This window comes from Alligator mississippiensis, chromosome 1 (assembly GCF_030867095.1).
Source record: "Alligator mississippiensis isolate rAllMis1 chromosome 1, rAllMis1, whole genome shotgun sequence".
In the NCBI taxonomy this organism is placed as follows: Eukaryota; Metazoa; Chordata; order Crocodylia; family Alligatoridae; genus Alligator; species Alligator mississippiensis.
In genome coordinates this window covers 95,226,461-95,241,397 of record NC_081824.1, presented here as the reverse complement: position 1 = coordinate 95,241,397, position 14,937 = coordinate 95,226,461, and the positions used below count along the sequence as shown (strand labels likewise).

General features: G+C 43.0%; 1 protein-coding gene and 1 non-coding gene across 2 annotated transcripts in view; both read left to right on the top strand.

Annotated features, from left to right (window-relative positions):
- Positions 1-14,937, top strand: part of AK9 (adenylate kinase 9) — a 191,235-nt gene that overhangs the window by 48,227 nt on the left and 128,071 nt on the right. Inside the window, exons 8-12 of the mRNA XM_019499938.2 lie at positions 2,901-3,026; positions 9,649-9,723; positions 11,835-11,933; positions 13,537-13,676; positions 13,759-13,939. Of these exons, the coding sequence (XP_019355483.1) occupies positions 2,901-3,026; positions 9,649-9,723; positions 11,835-11,933; positions 13,537-13,676; positions 13,759-13,939 (621 nt within the window). The remainder of the gene's footprint in view (positions 1-2,900; positions 3,027-9,648; positions 9,724-11,834; positions 11,934-13,536; positions 13,677-13,758; positions 13,940-14,937) is intronic.
- TRNAL-UAA (transfer RNA leucine (anticodon UAA)) lies at positions 14,654-14,736 on the top strand. Its single transcript has one exon. It is a non-coding gene; the product is annotated as a tRNA-Leu (tRNA).

The window sequence follows — 14,937 nt, the reverse complement described above, 5'->3', positions numbered from 1 at the left end:
GCAGTTCCAGTGGGACTTTTCACAAGCTTGACAGGAGTGAGTACGTGTACATGTAAAAGTGCTCTGCTGGCGTGGATGACTTTTATGCTTTTTTGTTTTTCACTATTTATAGTGTTATTTCTCTAGTGCCGTAGGTCTACAAAGGGGTGTTGGTTGTAGCTGTATTGGTCTAAGGACATAGGCAGACTAGTTTCTTTGGGTAAATGGAATATCTTTTATTAGACCAATGAAATAGCTGGAAAAATTGTTCTTTGCAAGTTTTTGAGCACAAGCACCCATGTTCAGGCATAGAAGGGCTGCTGTTGTTTTGTGTTCTTCCGGATGGAATAGAAGTCAATATGCAAAATGCAGGTCTGTGAAAATGCAAATGCATGGCAGTGAGCATCAGAGGCCAGGGGAGACAATAGGTGTGAGACAGGTAGGTGGGGGAGGAAAGGGGAGAATGTTGACCTGATGATAGAATATAGCTGCTAAAATGTAGACAGGTTACCTGGGATTAATGGATGGCAGGCAGGTTATAATGTGCCCTGACATAAATCCAGTGTCTAAATAAATCCAAAAGACATTGGATTTATGGCACATTATAACCTGCGTGCCATCCGATGACCCCAGGTAACCTCTCTACATTTCACCAGCTACATTCTATCATCAGGTCAATGTTCCCCCACTTCCTCATCTCACACCTATTGTCTCCCATGGCCTCTGATAGGTTTAAAAGGTTCTTTACAGAGGTAAAATGTGACCATGTCCCTACTTCAAGGAGCTTGGAATTTAATGTATATGGAGAACTTAAAAATAAAGTCAGTCCAGAGGGTGAGGGAATTGCTGAGTGCCAAAAAGATGAAGAGAAAAAACACACTGAGGGGCTTTTTTTTTTTAAGAGGCTTTAAAAATATATCTGACATCTCTTACCAAGATGAAAATTGCCTTTGCTCACCTGACATCAGGCCACAGCACTTGACGTTCTTAGGAATAAAATTGTTAAATGTTGTTTATTGTGCACTGTATTTAGTTGCAACATGTTGATGATTACCTTTTATTTAGATTTTTAAAAAATGTAACTTAGTGATCTTTCTTGTTTATTTCATTTTATTTCCCTTCCTAATTTCAGTTTATTGTTTTATTAGTATCACACTATCTTTTTCAATTTATCTCACCAGTCAACATTAGCTAACACAATGTCAAGACCATCTCTTTTCTACTAGCCTAAATAAGGTCTTAGGAACACTGCTGCTTTTCTGAAGATGAAAATAAAGTCTAGATACTAATAAAAAATCCTAGGGACTGAATATTCAGTTACACCAGAGGAATGAACTGTGTAATTAGGGCATGGGAGAGTAAAGATTGATTTATGTCCTCCCTGCATACCTCATCCTTGAATTACATTTATTCTTTTTTCCACTGAGCTGTTCTGTATTGGAGAGGCAAGAATATTTTTGGTGATATCTTGTATTGGATCAAGTGTGTATTTGGGATAGATGCTTGACAAGCTTTCAGGCACGAAGTGTCCTACCTTAGGTCCAAGAGAGAAGCAGACACAGCTTGAGCTAAATAACGATATAGTAATGGCTTATATGTAACCAGGGGTGGATCCAGGATTTGGCTGGAGAAGCCACCCCCAATGCGACAGTGGCTGCATCCCAGCTCCCAACTTCCTCCCCCACCACCCCACCAGACCACACTGCAGGAGCCTCAGGGGACTTTTTGAATGTCCCCAAAGCAGATACACATCTCTCCACCCTCTGTGGCACATCCCCTTCCCTCCCTCTGCCCTTTCCCCACTATCCCATGGTGGTGAAGCTACAAAGCCACTCCTGACCATTTTCAGGCTATGAGGGATGTGGGCTCAGCTGGGACACCAACACCAGTAACAGCAGAGAGGTGAATTTCTGAACCTTGCCCGGTCCCCCTGGGAGCAGGAACAGGAAAGGGGAACCCCCTGCCCATCACCTCTGTCACTATTCCCAACTGAGCTCACCCCTACACAGCCAGGGTAGAGCAGGAAGGAGTGGCTTTGAACCTTTCCCTGCCCAGAGACAGTAGTGGCAGAGGGGGGAGGGGAGAAGGGGAGGAGAGGGGACATGCCTTTAAACAAAGAGGGGACAGAGGGGGATTTTTACATGCTTTGGAGACTTTAAAGAAGTCCCCAGAGGCTCTCGGGGTGTGATCCAGTACAAGAGGTGGGTGGAGCCATGCCACTGCTCCCCCTCCAGATCCACCCCATCTGTAAATGAAAAACAGTCACTTACAAGAAATGTAGGAGGACTGTAAAGTATTAGCAAAGAGAAATGTATTTCCTGGATCATCGTGGCTCCAACAACACTTTAACCCTGAAGTGCTATGGTTTAAAATACTGGCTAGCGGCTTCTGAGCTGCGTGCACTCCAGCCACACCTCTTCCTAACCCAGTGCACAGAATAGATGTCATTACTGAAATCAGTGATGCACAGTCTCCAGTCCCACAGGTCACATGAGTGGCAAGGAGCCAGCTCATGAGCCAGATCCCCCATGCATACACGTGTCCTGGATCCAGCTGCATTGTAGCTCCATGCAGTGGTGTGATCCAGTGTTCAGGGCCAGATCATCTGGCCTGCAGGGCTCCCCAAGGGTCCAGATATTTAGCAGCAGAGAGTTTGTTGGCAACATTAATTGTCACTGCTCTACTGCTGCCAAATTTCCAGCCCTGTGGAGCACACTCTGGGTCAGATGGTTCTGTGGGGTGGAGCTAGCCTGGGGGAACCATTGGTTCAAGTACCACTCCTCTACATTAATTAAATCCCAGCTGGCTGGTTAAATTAGTATTCTAGCTACAAAGACTTACTTAATCAATTTAGACAGGCTTTGATTTAGTGTGTTAATTATATAGGACATGAAATAAAATATTTATTTTTCTTTCTGTAGGCAACAGCAGATGCATTTATGTTATCAGATATTTTGCCACATTTGGTGCAGAGGCCTGAAGATTTTTTTGAAAATGCAGAAGAAAGGGTTAAACTCTATAAGGACACAATGCTACATGCTCTAGAGGTAAGAGCAAAACATATCTGAATGTTTTGCAACCTGCTTAACTCCCAGAAAGTTACAAAGCTGACCCCTGTAGCTGTGTATAATCCTGGGTACTTTGCAAACCCTCATCTTCACAGTGCGGGGAGGAACGTAACCCTGCAAAGCATTTGGGTACTACTGTCATATTGTTGTATACACAAATTATCATATAAATATATCATAAAAATATATAAATTAGTTGTATGCTATCTAGGCCTCTCACGTTGTACAAAGATGGAGAAAACCCATAACCCTTCCTCATAACCTTGAACTCTAGATTTAAAAAAAATTGTAATCATAGGAAAGCAGGGCTGGAATAGGCCTCACAAGGTCATCTAGTCCAGACCCATGCTCAAAGCAGGATCGTCCATGACTAAACCATCCCAGCCAAGTGTCTGTATAACTTGCTCTTGAAAATTTCCAAGGATGGAGATTCCACAGTTGCTCTAAATAGTCTGTTCCAGTGCTTGACTGTGCTCAGTCAGAAAGTTCCTCCTAACTGCTAACCTCAATTTCCTCTAACTGAAGCTCGAGGCCATTATTCCTAGTCCTGGCCCCCTCTGCCACGGAGAAAAGCCTATCTCCATTCTCTCTAAAATTGCCCTTCAAGTATTTGAACACTGTTATCAGCACCGCCCCCCCCCCCCATCTTCTCTACCCCAGACTAAAAAAACTATAATTCTTTAAGCCTTTCCTCATAAGTCATGATTCTCAGGCCCCTAATTATTTTTGTTGCTTTGCACTGGACTCTTTCCAAACTATCCACATCCTTCTTGAAGTGTAGAGCCCAAAACTGGACATGGGACTCTCAGTGAAGCCTCCCCAGTGCTGAAAAGAGTGAAGCATCACTTCCCTTGATTCGCAAATGACACTTCTGCTAATACAACCCAGTATGCTTCTGGGGTTTTTTGCAGCAAGAGCACACTGTTGGCTTATATTAATCTTATGGTCTACTGTAAGTCTCAAGTCCTTCTCTGCAGTACTTCAGCCTAGCTACTTATTCCCCAGTCTGTATTTGGGCATGCAGTCATTCCATCCCAGGAATAACTTTGCACTTGTCCTTGTTGAATTTCATCTGGTTGATTGTTGACCATTTCTCAGTTTATTCAAGTCTTGCAGGCACTCTGAAGGGCAGGGCTACAATCAAGACTTGAATGAACTGGAGCACCTAACTTGGCATTGTCTGCAAATTTGCTAAGCATGTACTCAAGCCATTGTCCAAACTATTAATGAAGATATTGAACAATACCAGACCCAGGACAGATAACTGATTTCCTACATATCTTTATGTCTGCCCACAGAACTTTGAGTTTTATGCCTCTTTTTGCCTTTGTGATTGTAACAGGGGACCTTCTCAGGGTCAGTTAGATGTTGGCTTGCCCACCTGTTCCTGGGCTAACCGCCCGCCTCACTCTTCTGCCATGCCTTGTTGTTTCATAGTTGGTTCTAATTAGGTGGGAGACTGCCCATTCTGGCCCCGATACAAGAGGGCAGTATCTGCATCTCTAATCCTCCCCTACACCACAGCTCAAGCCTTGCAGATGGCATCCAGGTGACACAAATACTCCCGGCCTACAGCCAAACCAAGCTTAGCTCTCATTGTCAGGCTTCATACACACACACATGCATACCGCCCTCCTCTCACTAGGGCCTCTCATCTCCACCCCCCTTATAGGGTCTCTTTCACGGATCGACAACTTATACTGCCTTGCTTCCTCTTGGAGTGGCCTCTTTGGCCATAGGCTTTATCTAGCGCACACCTTGGGTGGCAGACGTACCATCTTTTGGGCCTCTTCTGTGACCCTCAGTGGGGTAGTGGCCAGCCAGTTACCCAACCAGGGCCAAGCTTGCCCTGGCCCCTCCCGGGGCCACTCTACACAGATTCTCACACATACACTGGGCTCCCAGCCCTCTGGTTACCCCCTCACTGGGGCTCCACATGTGCCCCCTCACTGGGGCTCCACCTCTCTACTCCTTCACTGGGGCTTCACATCTTCTACCCCCTCACTGGGGCTACAGGGCTTCCCTCCCTGGTGGGGTCTCAGGTGGCTGTAGCTGTGCCTGGCCCCAACTGCTGCCCAGAGTGATGTGGGGGCTAGGGGTTACTGAGGCACCCCAACCCACCTTCCACCAGGGTGGTAACTGGTCTGATATTTTCCTGGAGGCCCCTGCACCACTGGGAGCCCCACCAGGCCACCCACTCCCAGCAGGGTACAGTTTTAGGTCATGCCCAGGACCAAGAGCCTCCTGCTCCTACCTGCAGATGTTCTCATACAGCAGCTCAGCCAGGTGATGTTTCTGCCTGCCTGTCAGCAGCAAACTGCTCTGTTTATATAGGCAGCTATGGTTCTAAAATGACCACCACAATCAAGCACCTGCTGGCTGCTTGACTCGGCCCTTGAAGAGTCAGGCACCAACAGTGCCCTGCCACAGTGATGATAAAACCCTACTCTTTATTGTCAGAATTTCTCTTCCTCTGTTAAGCAGATTAGGACTTCTGGTGCCTCTTGGCAGCTAGTTGACTGTATATGTAGTCACTCATGACTTTAGCTGGCTCAATGACAGGCTTGTGAACCTGGCTTTTGGGCAGCTCAGGAGTTTCCTGGAGCCCATCTTGGGCTTTGCAGGCAGCAAGGATAACAGGATTCTCTACAACCCTGCATATACAGGAGCTGATCAGGGTCTCTGCTCCCATCAATGCCTACTGTCATGCACAGAGCACTGGTGAGAGTGTTCCATGCAAGAGGAAGGGAGTCATACCACTGAAGTCCCCTTTGTTATAGGTTATAGTTATAGGTAACCTATACTGAAGACTTTATTCCAGCAAGATGTGGCAGGTAAGTGAAACAAGTGAAAGAATCATAAAGGAGACCAGGGTCAAGGTCTTCAGGGCCACCCTTTGGTCCTGTCAGTGTGTTACAAAAGTAGATGCATTTCAAGATGGATTTTCAAGACTCAAATAGGGTAGAGTAGAATTGCACTTATACACCTAAATTCACTTAGGGGTCTAACAGGTAGAAAAAAATCTGCCCCTAAATTTATGGTGCAAAGAGGTGCAATCCAGCAAACAGGGGGAAACTGCTCAGGTGGAAAGGAAGATAAAGTATGTATAAGGTGGCCATGATGCCCCTTGGAGCCTTCTCAACCCTTGCCAATCTGGCTCTCTTTGGGCAATCTTCCCTTCACTTTCCTGCCACACCTTGATGTTGTTAAGTTTTAGAAAAAAGGAGGGTGCCCCAGGGCTTCCCAAGCCTGATCTTACTCTCTTGACCACTGTTGTCCATGATCATTGCCTTAAGGGCCAGTTATGTGGCTCCAACTTCCCCTTTACACCACGGCCATGTCTCACAGGTGATGTGCTGACCTGCACTTCTTGGGCTATGGGGTCCTGGCCCCAGTCCTTGCCCCTCCTGGGCTACAGGCTCTTTGGCCCCCTCAGTCTCCAGCTCTGACCCTGGTCTTTGGGTCGTCTCTCTGGGCCCTAGCCACACTCCTAGGCCATCTCTAGCAGTGGCCCACTTTGGCCTTTGGCCCTGGCCTGCTTCTGGGCCAATGAGACCTTCAGGCTCCCAGGCCTGGCTGACAACCACCGATCCTGGGCTACCAAATCCCGGGCTCCCTGGCCCTGCTGACACCTTCCCCTTCTGGGCCCCAACCTCAGGCTTTCTGGCCTTACCTACTCAGCCCCTCCTGGGCTCCAGCCTCTCAGGCCCTTCTCACAATCACCCTTCTGTGGGCACTTCCATCTCCACCCATCTCAGGCTTCAGGCCCCAGGCCCTCAGCCTGAGCCTAGGAGGGGCTGTACAGATTCTCCCTCTGAGCCCCAAGCCCTCTATTCTTCTGTCATCTCTCTCTCTCCCTTGGCCAGCTGGGACTTCCTTACATCCTCTTAGTCCTTTCTACAAACCACCAGTTAAAACTGTAACCCTAGTAGTAAGTCCTCTGGCAGACCATACTAAACCCCTCTGGGTCCAAACCTAAGTAATGGCTACCTGCCTGGATAACCAGACCTCTCTCTGGTAACCCAGGAGCCTGGTAACATTCCCCTATTCCCAGGCCTGCAGAGTTGCTTACCCTAGCTCTGATGTTATCCATGTTATCCCAGGAGCTCTACTGAAGCCCTGCTGCCAGAAGCTCCTCTCCCTGTCGCTCTCAGGGTTAGACTGCCTGACCAGCTCAGGCCCTGGCTTTATATTGTTCAAGCCTAGCCCCCTTCTGGTCAGCTGACTCTTTAATTGCAGCTCCCCCCCCCCAGTCTGCTGGCTGCTTCTCAGGCAGCCTTTCTTAAAGAGACAGGCACGCTAAGCACCCTGTCACAGAGAGCAAACTGTCTAGATGACATTGTAGCATTCACCAGTACCTGGAAGGAACATCTCCAGCAGGTCACAGCAGTGTTACCTCAGCTTTGAGCCACAGGCCTAATGGCAAATGCCACAGATAAAAACAAACAGTGCTTAGGTTTTCTGGTTTTCTGGTTCAGGCAATTTATGAAAATTGCTTTTGGAACTGATGACCTCCAGGAGCTTCTGGGAAGAAACTTCTCTTTTAATAGTGAAAAATAATTAGATTAAGAATTCCAGAATTATAGTTAAAATAATGGCATAAATCAAATCATAGATTGCATCAAGTACAAGATATTTTTCAAAAATCTAGGAAAAAAGTAACCTTACATATATGACATGAGTTTGAATTCCTACCAGCCTACAATATAACCTACACTAAGTAATAGTTTAGGTGGGCAGTGGGCGTTGTGACAGGTTTATTGCTAGAGGGGTGGCCATGACACCTGTTGGTGGCCTTGCAGCTCCTGGCCAGCTCAGACTGTAATGTCGCTCTCCCTGGATTGCTCTCCTGCCATGCCTTGTTCTTAATATTAAAGATTGATTAAGGGAGGCTGCCAACAGGCCTTAGAGTGAGCCATAATCCCAATAATTTCCCACTGGGTCTCTTCTGAAACTCTACTAGCCCCGATCTAGCCCTCAGGCCTGATAGGTTCCTTTCAGCCTGGCTAGGCCCCTGTAGGGCACCTGTAGCCTTAAGAGCAAATTGCCTGGCTCCTTTTCCTCCCCTACACCATGTCCCAATCCTCAAAGATGTTATCTCTCTTTGATGTTAAATTATTTATACACTCGGCCCCTCCTCTGGACTCTCGGACCCCTGGTCCCACATGCAGCCCCTCCAGGCTCTCAGACCCTCTAGTCCTGCTTAGCCCACTCTGGGCTTGTGAACCCTCTTACCCAGCTCAGCCCTTCCTTGGGCACATGGACCCTCTGGCCCAGGTCTCAGCCTTTTCTTAGTCTCCTGGACCCCTACTGGGTCCCAGTCTCAGTCTGAGGGCTCCTGGATTACTGGTTTTCTAAACAGGCCTTGAGCTTGTCACTGTAGAGCTCAAGGTTAAACTACCAGTGCAGCTTAAATAAACAAGAAGCATCACCACCCTCTGGCAGACACCTCAAACCCTCTAAGGGCATAACATGAACAAAGGCCACTTGCCTGTAAATCCATTTCTCTGCCCAGGAAACTTGCCTCTGTTCCCAGGCCTGCAGAGTTGTTTAGCTAAGTCCAGGTGCCTTCAGGAGCCCTGCTGCCAGGAGCTCCTTACTTTGTGGCTGCCAGGAAGAGACTACCTGACTGGTGCAGGCTCTGGGTTTAAAGGGTGCTTGTACATGTGACAATGTTGTGATGCACACATGATGAAAATGTCACTGTGTGGCTTAATGGCATTACATATTACACGTGCCAGTTTGGGGGGGTTAGATAAGTTTGCATCTCCGCAAACTAAACTATATCCTGATCTAGTTTAGTCTGCAACGATGCATTGCAGCTATTAGTCAGCTTGTCCCCCAGCTGCAGGAGAGGTGGGCAGACTCCACAGAAAAAAAGGATTGGGCCCCTCACTGCTTCTGCCTTCAGCAGGCATCGGTCCTTTTTTTTTTTTTTTTGGCAGAGCCTGCCTGCCTGCAGCAGGGGGGCAAGCTGCCAGTGGGCCAAGCAGCCTCTGAGCTGTGGGGGGCCCCGGTCCCTCCCTCCATGGTGGCGGTGCCCCCCCAGGGAAGAGTTGGATCAGTCTGGGTGCTGCCTCCAAGCTGGGGAAGTACTCAGCCTGCTAGCAGCTTGCCTGGATGGCCCTGGGGGGAACCACTGCCACAAAGGACTGGGGCCTCCCACACCTCAGGGGGCCTCATGGCCTGCTGGCAGCTCGCCCCCAGGCTATGAGCAGGCTCCACCAAAAAAGAAAGAAATGATCCGGCCCCTTGCCATAATGTGACGGAAAAATAAAACACCTAAATTGAAATGGTGGGTTACAATTAAAAACCCACCATTTCAATTTAGGGGGCATAGAAAACTAAACCACCATCACATGTACAAGCGTCCACATAGCTCAAGCCTGAGCCCTCTTCTGGTCAGGCGAGTCCCTCATTAGCTCCTCTCTGCCACCTTCAAGCAGCCTCTCAGGCTGCTTGCTGTCTTAAAGGAGCAGGCATATTTTACTGCCCTGCTACAGGTGTCTTGCCTTTGACATATATGAAAACAAAATCTGACCCAGTGTCATTATTTGGTCAGTTATATTCAAGTAGTATGTCTTTTTTCATAAACATGCAGGACTTGATGGCTGAGCAGGATTCTCAGTATCTTATTGAACTGGATGGAAATAAGGACCCAGATGAGCTCATTGCAGTAAGTATGCTTTATGTATACTTAGACAAATTCTATTAGAAAAAAACCATTGCTGAAGCTGGCATTTTCATTAAAATTATATTGGCAAAGACCTATAATTCATAATGCTATTGCTAGAAAATACTTGCTTATTTAGATGCCTCTTTTCTTTGTTACCTAAAAAAAGAAATCCAATTATATTTACTATACATTCTACAGCTTAAACAGAAACATGTCCCTAGTTGACTATAATTCACATCATGTTGTACGGAGTTATCACATGCAGTATTTGATAACTTGCCAAGCATCTTTATTAACATGAATAAAACTATAAAGGAATTTATTAATATTTAGTTATTCCAACATAATATATTTTATGGTATTGGTTTACTGCAGTTTCACCTAAAATAAATTAAATGATTTTATGCCCTTGTGATATTAACTTGGCATTGCAATACAAGAGGCTTGGATTAAATGTCTGGACCATATTTTCCATTTTTTGTAGAAGTTCTACTGAGCAACATAAATAAAAAATGTCTAGTCTTTTTAGCTCATGTCACTCAATAGCAAAGTCTTCTCCTTATGAAAGACTGATATTGATAAACAAGAGCAGAAGTTCTATTCCTTGCTTTGCCAAGCATGGTGGCTGTAGCATTTTTGGACCTCAAGAATGAGTGATTAAATGAAAAAGATTGAATTGTGTCTTCAGCTACATAGAACGGGTGTCACCACTGTCAGTGCACTCCACTGGATACATATTAAGGTCCAAATCCTGTAAGTACATTTAATTACGATGAGTAGTATTTATGGTAATAAAGTTAGGTATTTGCAGGTTTATAGAATTAGGACCTTAATTTGTATAACTTATGGTCAGTAAAATAGAGACAACATTGAAAAGAAGACCCAGTTGTGTAATTGCTATTGATCCAATTGCTATTTTTTTCTATGAGCAGAGATGTGGGCCAGAAAATTTTCCAGAAAAATTTCCACTGCTTTATTTTTCCATGGGAAATTTTCCATTTCTCAAAATTCATTGTTGCATAAAATTCATTAGTAACAATGAATGGATGCCAATACAATCTTAGGCAAGCTTGGCAGTTTCCAAGTTGTAATTAGTGTTTTTCAGGTGATTATCCCTAGGAAGTGTGAGAGAGAGTACATATATGTTTTATTGATTTGCAAACAGGAGGGTAAATACACTCACATAATAATCCAAACCAAAAATCAAGTTATGAATTCACCTAATTGGCTGTGCAGGTCAAATCAAAACCAAAGCATAGCATAATCATGCACAGTTCCTTGGGTGTGCTAAAATTAGTGTGTCAATAGTTTTCAGTGCCTTTGTTTTTTCTTTAAATTTAAACCATCAATGTAAAGGGAAGTACATGCTATTGTGTATTGTCTTGACATTTTTACAAGTGTTCCAATAAAAATAATTTGTTTTTGCATAAACCTTTGAATGTGTATGAATATAACATTTTAACCACATTAAGTATGCTGTATTTATGTATTTTTCCTAATCAATTCTTTCAGTTTAAATACTTGTGGCTATTGGGACATAAAATTAACATGGGTGTACTTTTTTAGTTTTGTTTGCCAAATAGAAGTCAAGTGTAAAAATGTTAAATCACATCACGCTCTATTTAGGGCATTGGAAAACTTTCCAATTCAAAATTTTCTGGAAAATCCACATCTCTGTCTATGAGTAAGGCAAAACTTATTACAAGCCAAGCTCCATCGTGGCAAATTTTGCTTCTCTGTTTCTCAGGCTCTTTAGACAGGTTTTGATCTCTCAGGGAGATTTTTTCCCCTTCTTTTCTGACCCTGCATATACCTCTTCTCTCATGGGGAAAGATACTTTGTAGCACTTTTTGTTCCTTCTGGAATCTAAGCCTCAATGCATATGGATGGGATAAGAGGCCAGAGCCAGGGACTGCGCTGTCTATACCTGCCGTGCATTTTGCAAGAGCTCTGATGAACATGTTGGATGGCCCAAAGCTATACAATGAGAAATATTACATATACTGGTACTACATAAATAAGAAGATAGTTTTAAAGCCTATAAATGGTGCTTCCATATCATAAAAACAATTTTGAATGGTAATTTACCCAAGACATTCTTTTTTCTTTAGTCGGTATTAGCCCGGCTTCAATCCATGGGCCTTCGAAATGGAGCACTGATAACCAGACTTCAAAGCCCAGAGGAAGAATTGCCAGAGACAATGGAAAATGTAACTATGTTATTTGCTTTTTTAGAAATGTGGTTGCCTACAATAATTACAATAATTGGTTGTTTATTATTTTTTATATTATGCTCTTTTGCTATACCACTTTTGTTTTATATTATACACTTATTGATAAAGAATGGTGCTTAAGTTAAAAAAATGGAGGCATTTATAGTTCAGTTATGTGGCAGAAGTGTGAGTTTAAGAAAATATATTTCAGGTGTACAGAACCAGAACTTTAATAAACATTCCAAAAAAAAAAAAGCATGGAAAAACATGACTTTAAGATCAGGATAGTTTTGTACCTGCATCTCAAAAAGAAAGTTTTGAACAAGACTCAGTCTGAAGAAATATAAAGAAAATTTCTCAGGAAAAGAAAAGTACTTATAGATAGTTTCTTCAGCAGTTAAAAAACAAAGCAGCAAGCTGGATTCATACTGTCTCTACTCTTTTACCTGAGGCTTTCAACATACTAGATAAAAAAGAACTGCTAGTTTTAGATGCTGAAAACAAATACATTTTACTTTCTTTTTTTAAGTAATAATATGGTAGATCATCACTGATCATTGGATGCGGTTTCGAGAGAGAACTCTCCTTAAATAACTAAGCTATGTTATCTGGCCCCCTTTTTGTAAAACTAAGAACATAAATCTTACATACAGATAGACTGTAGGGACAATATAACATCCTCCTTCAGCTTCTTTTATACATAGAAGAATGCATGGTTGTCTTGCTTGCTGTGTCATCAAATCTTCAAAGCTTTGAATTTGGGTATAACAAGTGGCACCTTCCTGATTAGGGTTATACTTTCAGGGAAAAGCGCTTTTTCACAGAATGGAGCTTTAGCAGATCCTTGCAAGTGGTCAATGAACAAGAGTCCTGCATATAGAAAAATTCCAAAAAAAAAGGATTTTGGCAATCACTATTTCTTTTCTTTGAAGGAAGCCCTTTTTGTTTTCCATCCTGTGAGGTCTGTTTTAATACCTCCTGCAAGCAGTTCTGTCAATCAGATATATATTATATCAGAACTGGCATTTCTATAAGCATAGAATAGAAGTTTTTGTTTACTCATTCCATTGCTCAGAATTTGGTCTCCTTTACAGTCTCTCCAATGGGAATTTCCATAGCCCAGAATTACTTGTGTTGCCCAGCGTAATAACACTATGCCCCTTCCTCCCCATTGACCAATTATTTTACTTCCTCTCTTTAAATCTATCATTTTTAACCTTCCTGTTGTTAATGAGAGAGCTTTTCAGTAGTTGGCAGCATTTAGTACTCCTTTAAATGGGTACATATTAAGTATTACTAAAAATGATTTACATGTAATTAATATTTTGTAGCTGTGGTGTTTTCATAATGTAAGTTGAGGGAATTTTTTAAGGGTTATTTTTAAGCAGATTAAAAATAAAATGTTTCCAGTAGTTATTCCTTAAAGTTGAGTAGTGAAAAAAATTCAGTTTTTCACATATTTTGGTTATAAAAGTAATTACCACTCAAGTATTCATCCCCTGTCTTGCAAAATATTTTAAAATGAGAAATGATATATAATTCTGCATATATAATTTTTAGCAAAAATTAAGCATTCTTTTACTGTTCTTTTAATATACAGGATGAACTTTTCCGGACTCTTTCATCCTACAAACTAATAGCACCTCAATACCGCTGGCGCAGAAGCCAATGGGGACGAGTATGCCCTGTGGCTTTAAAAGAGGGTAACATTGAAATGGGGCTTCCTGACTTGGCTGTCAGGTAAGAAAAAATTAGTATTGTGTACTGGTATTTCTACTTTCTAATGCACAGTGTCTATACCTTTTATTTTTTCCCCCCACAGCTTTCTAGGTAAAATGTATGTACTGTCATCTCAAGATGCCTTGAGAGCATTTATGTTGAATCCACGGCCCTATCTACTACCACCTATGCCACTTCCTCCTTGTAAAGTACTAGTACTTGGACCTCCATTGTCAGGGAAAACAACTCTTTGTAACTTGATTGCCAACAAATATAAAGGTCAGGTAGGTATATATAAATATTTTAAGTTAGTTGAAAAATTAGACTTCCAGATTTTAGATTGTTGTTTTTGAAAGTGATTTGAATGATAGATGTATAATATATCAGTCATATGTCCTTCACTTCTAAATATAAGTGCTTATTCTTTAGATCATCTTTGCATGAAATATACATCAGTTTAGCAAAAAAACTACCCATGTATCTGACACAAAGGAACAATGTATACTTCCATTTATATCATTAACACTTTCAGTAGCAATTGCTTTTACTATCCTTTATTATATTTGTCATATAAACATTGCAATTATACAGGTGTAAAGAATACAATGCATTCTTTATAGGATGTTATAGAAAAAAACAAAATAAAATTTAATATTGTACTTTAAATATACAGGCTAGGACCTGAGAAAAGCTGAGTATCTGCCAATCTCATTAACTTTAATCAGTTAAGGGTATTTATTGGTATCTGGTTCATCACGAGAGTTATATCACATTACTCTCTTCATACAGATTTTTTTTAGGCAGACACTGTGGCTAAGGGAACATTTACTTAGTGTATGATTTTAGAGGGTTTTATGAGCATACACATTCCAAATCTGTGGATTTGTGCAAAAAAATGCAGTAATTTGGTAAAATCCAGTTACAGGAAAGAGTTCTGCTTTGGCATTTTGGCAATTACTGTCATAATAGTTCTTAATAGGTTTGGGTAAGCTGAAATCACCAGGATGGCCAAGTGGTTAAGGTGTTGGACTTAAGATCCAAAGGATGTATGTCTATGTGGGTTCGAACCCCACTCCTGGTAGCTGTTTTTCACTTTTTCTGAGCAGGGACCATCTCACACTGGGATTCAGTACAGACTCAGGAGTGAGTCCACCAGGCCTAGGGTCAGGGAGGACCAAGTTAGGGAACTTCTGGAGGGGTTGGAGGTGTTCAAATCAGCAAGTCCAGATGCTCTCCACCCTAGGGTGCTGAGGGAATTGACAGGGGTCATCGCGGGGCCCCT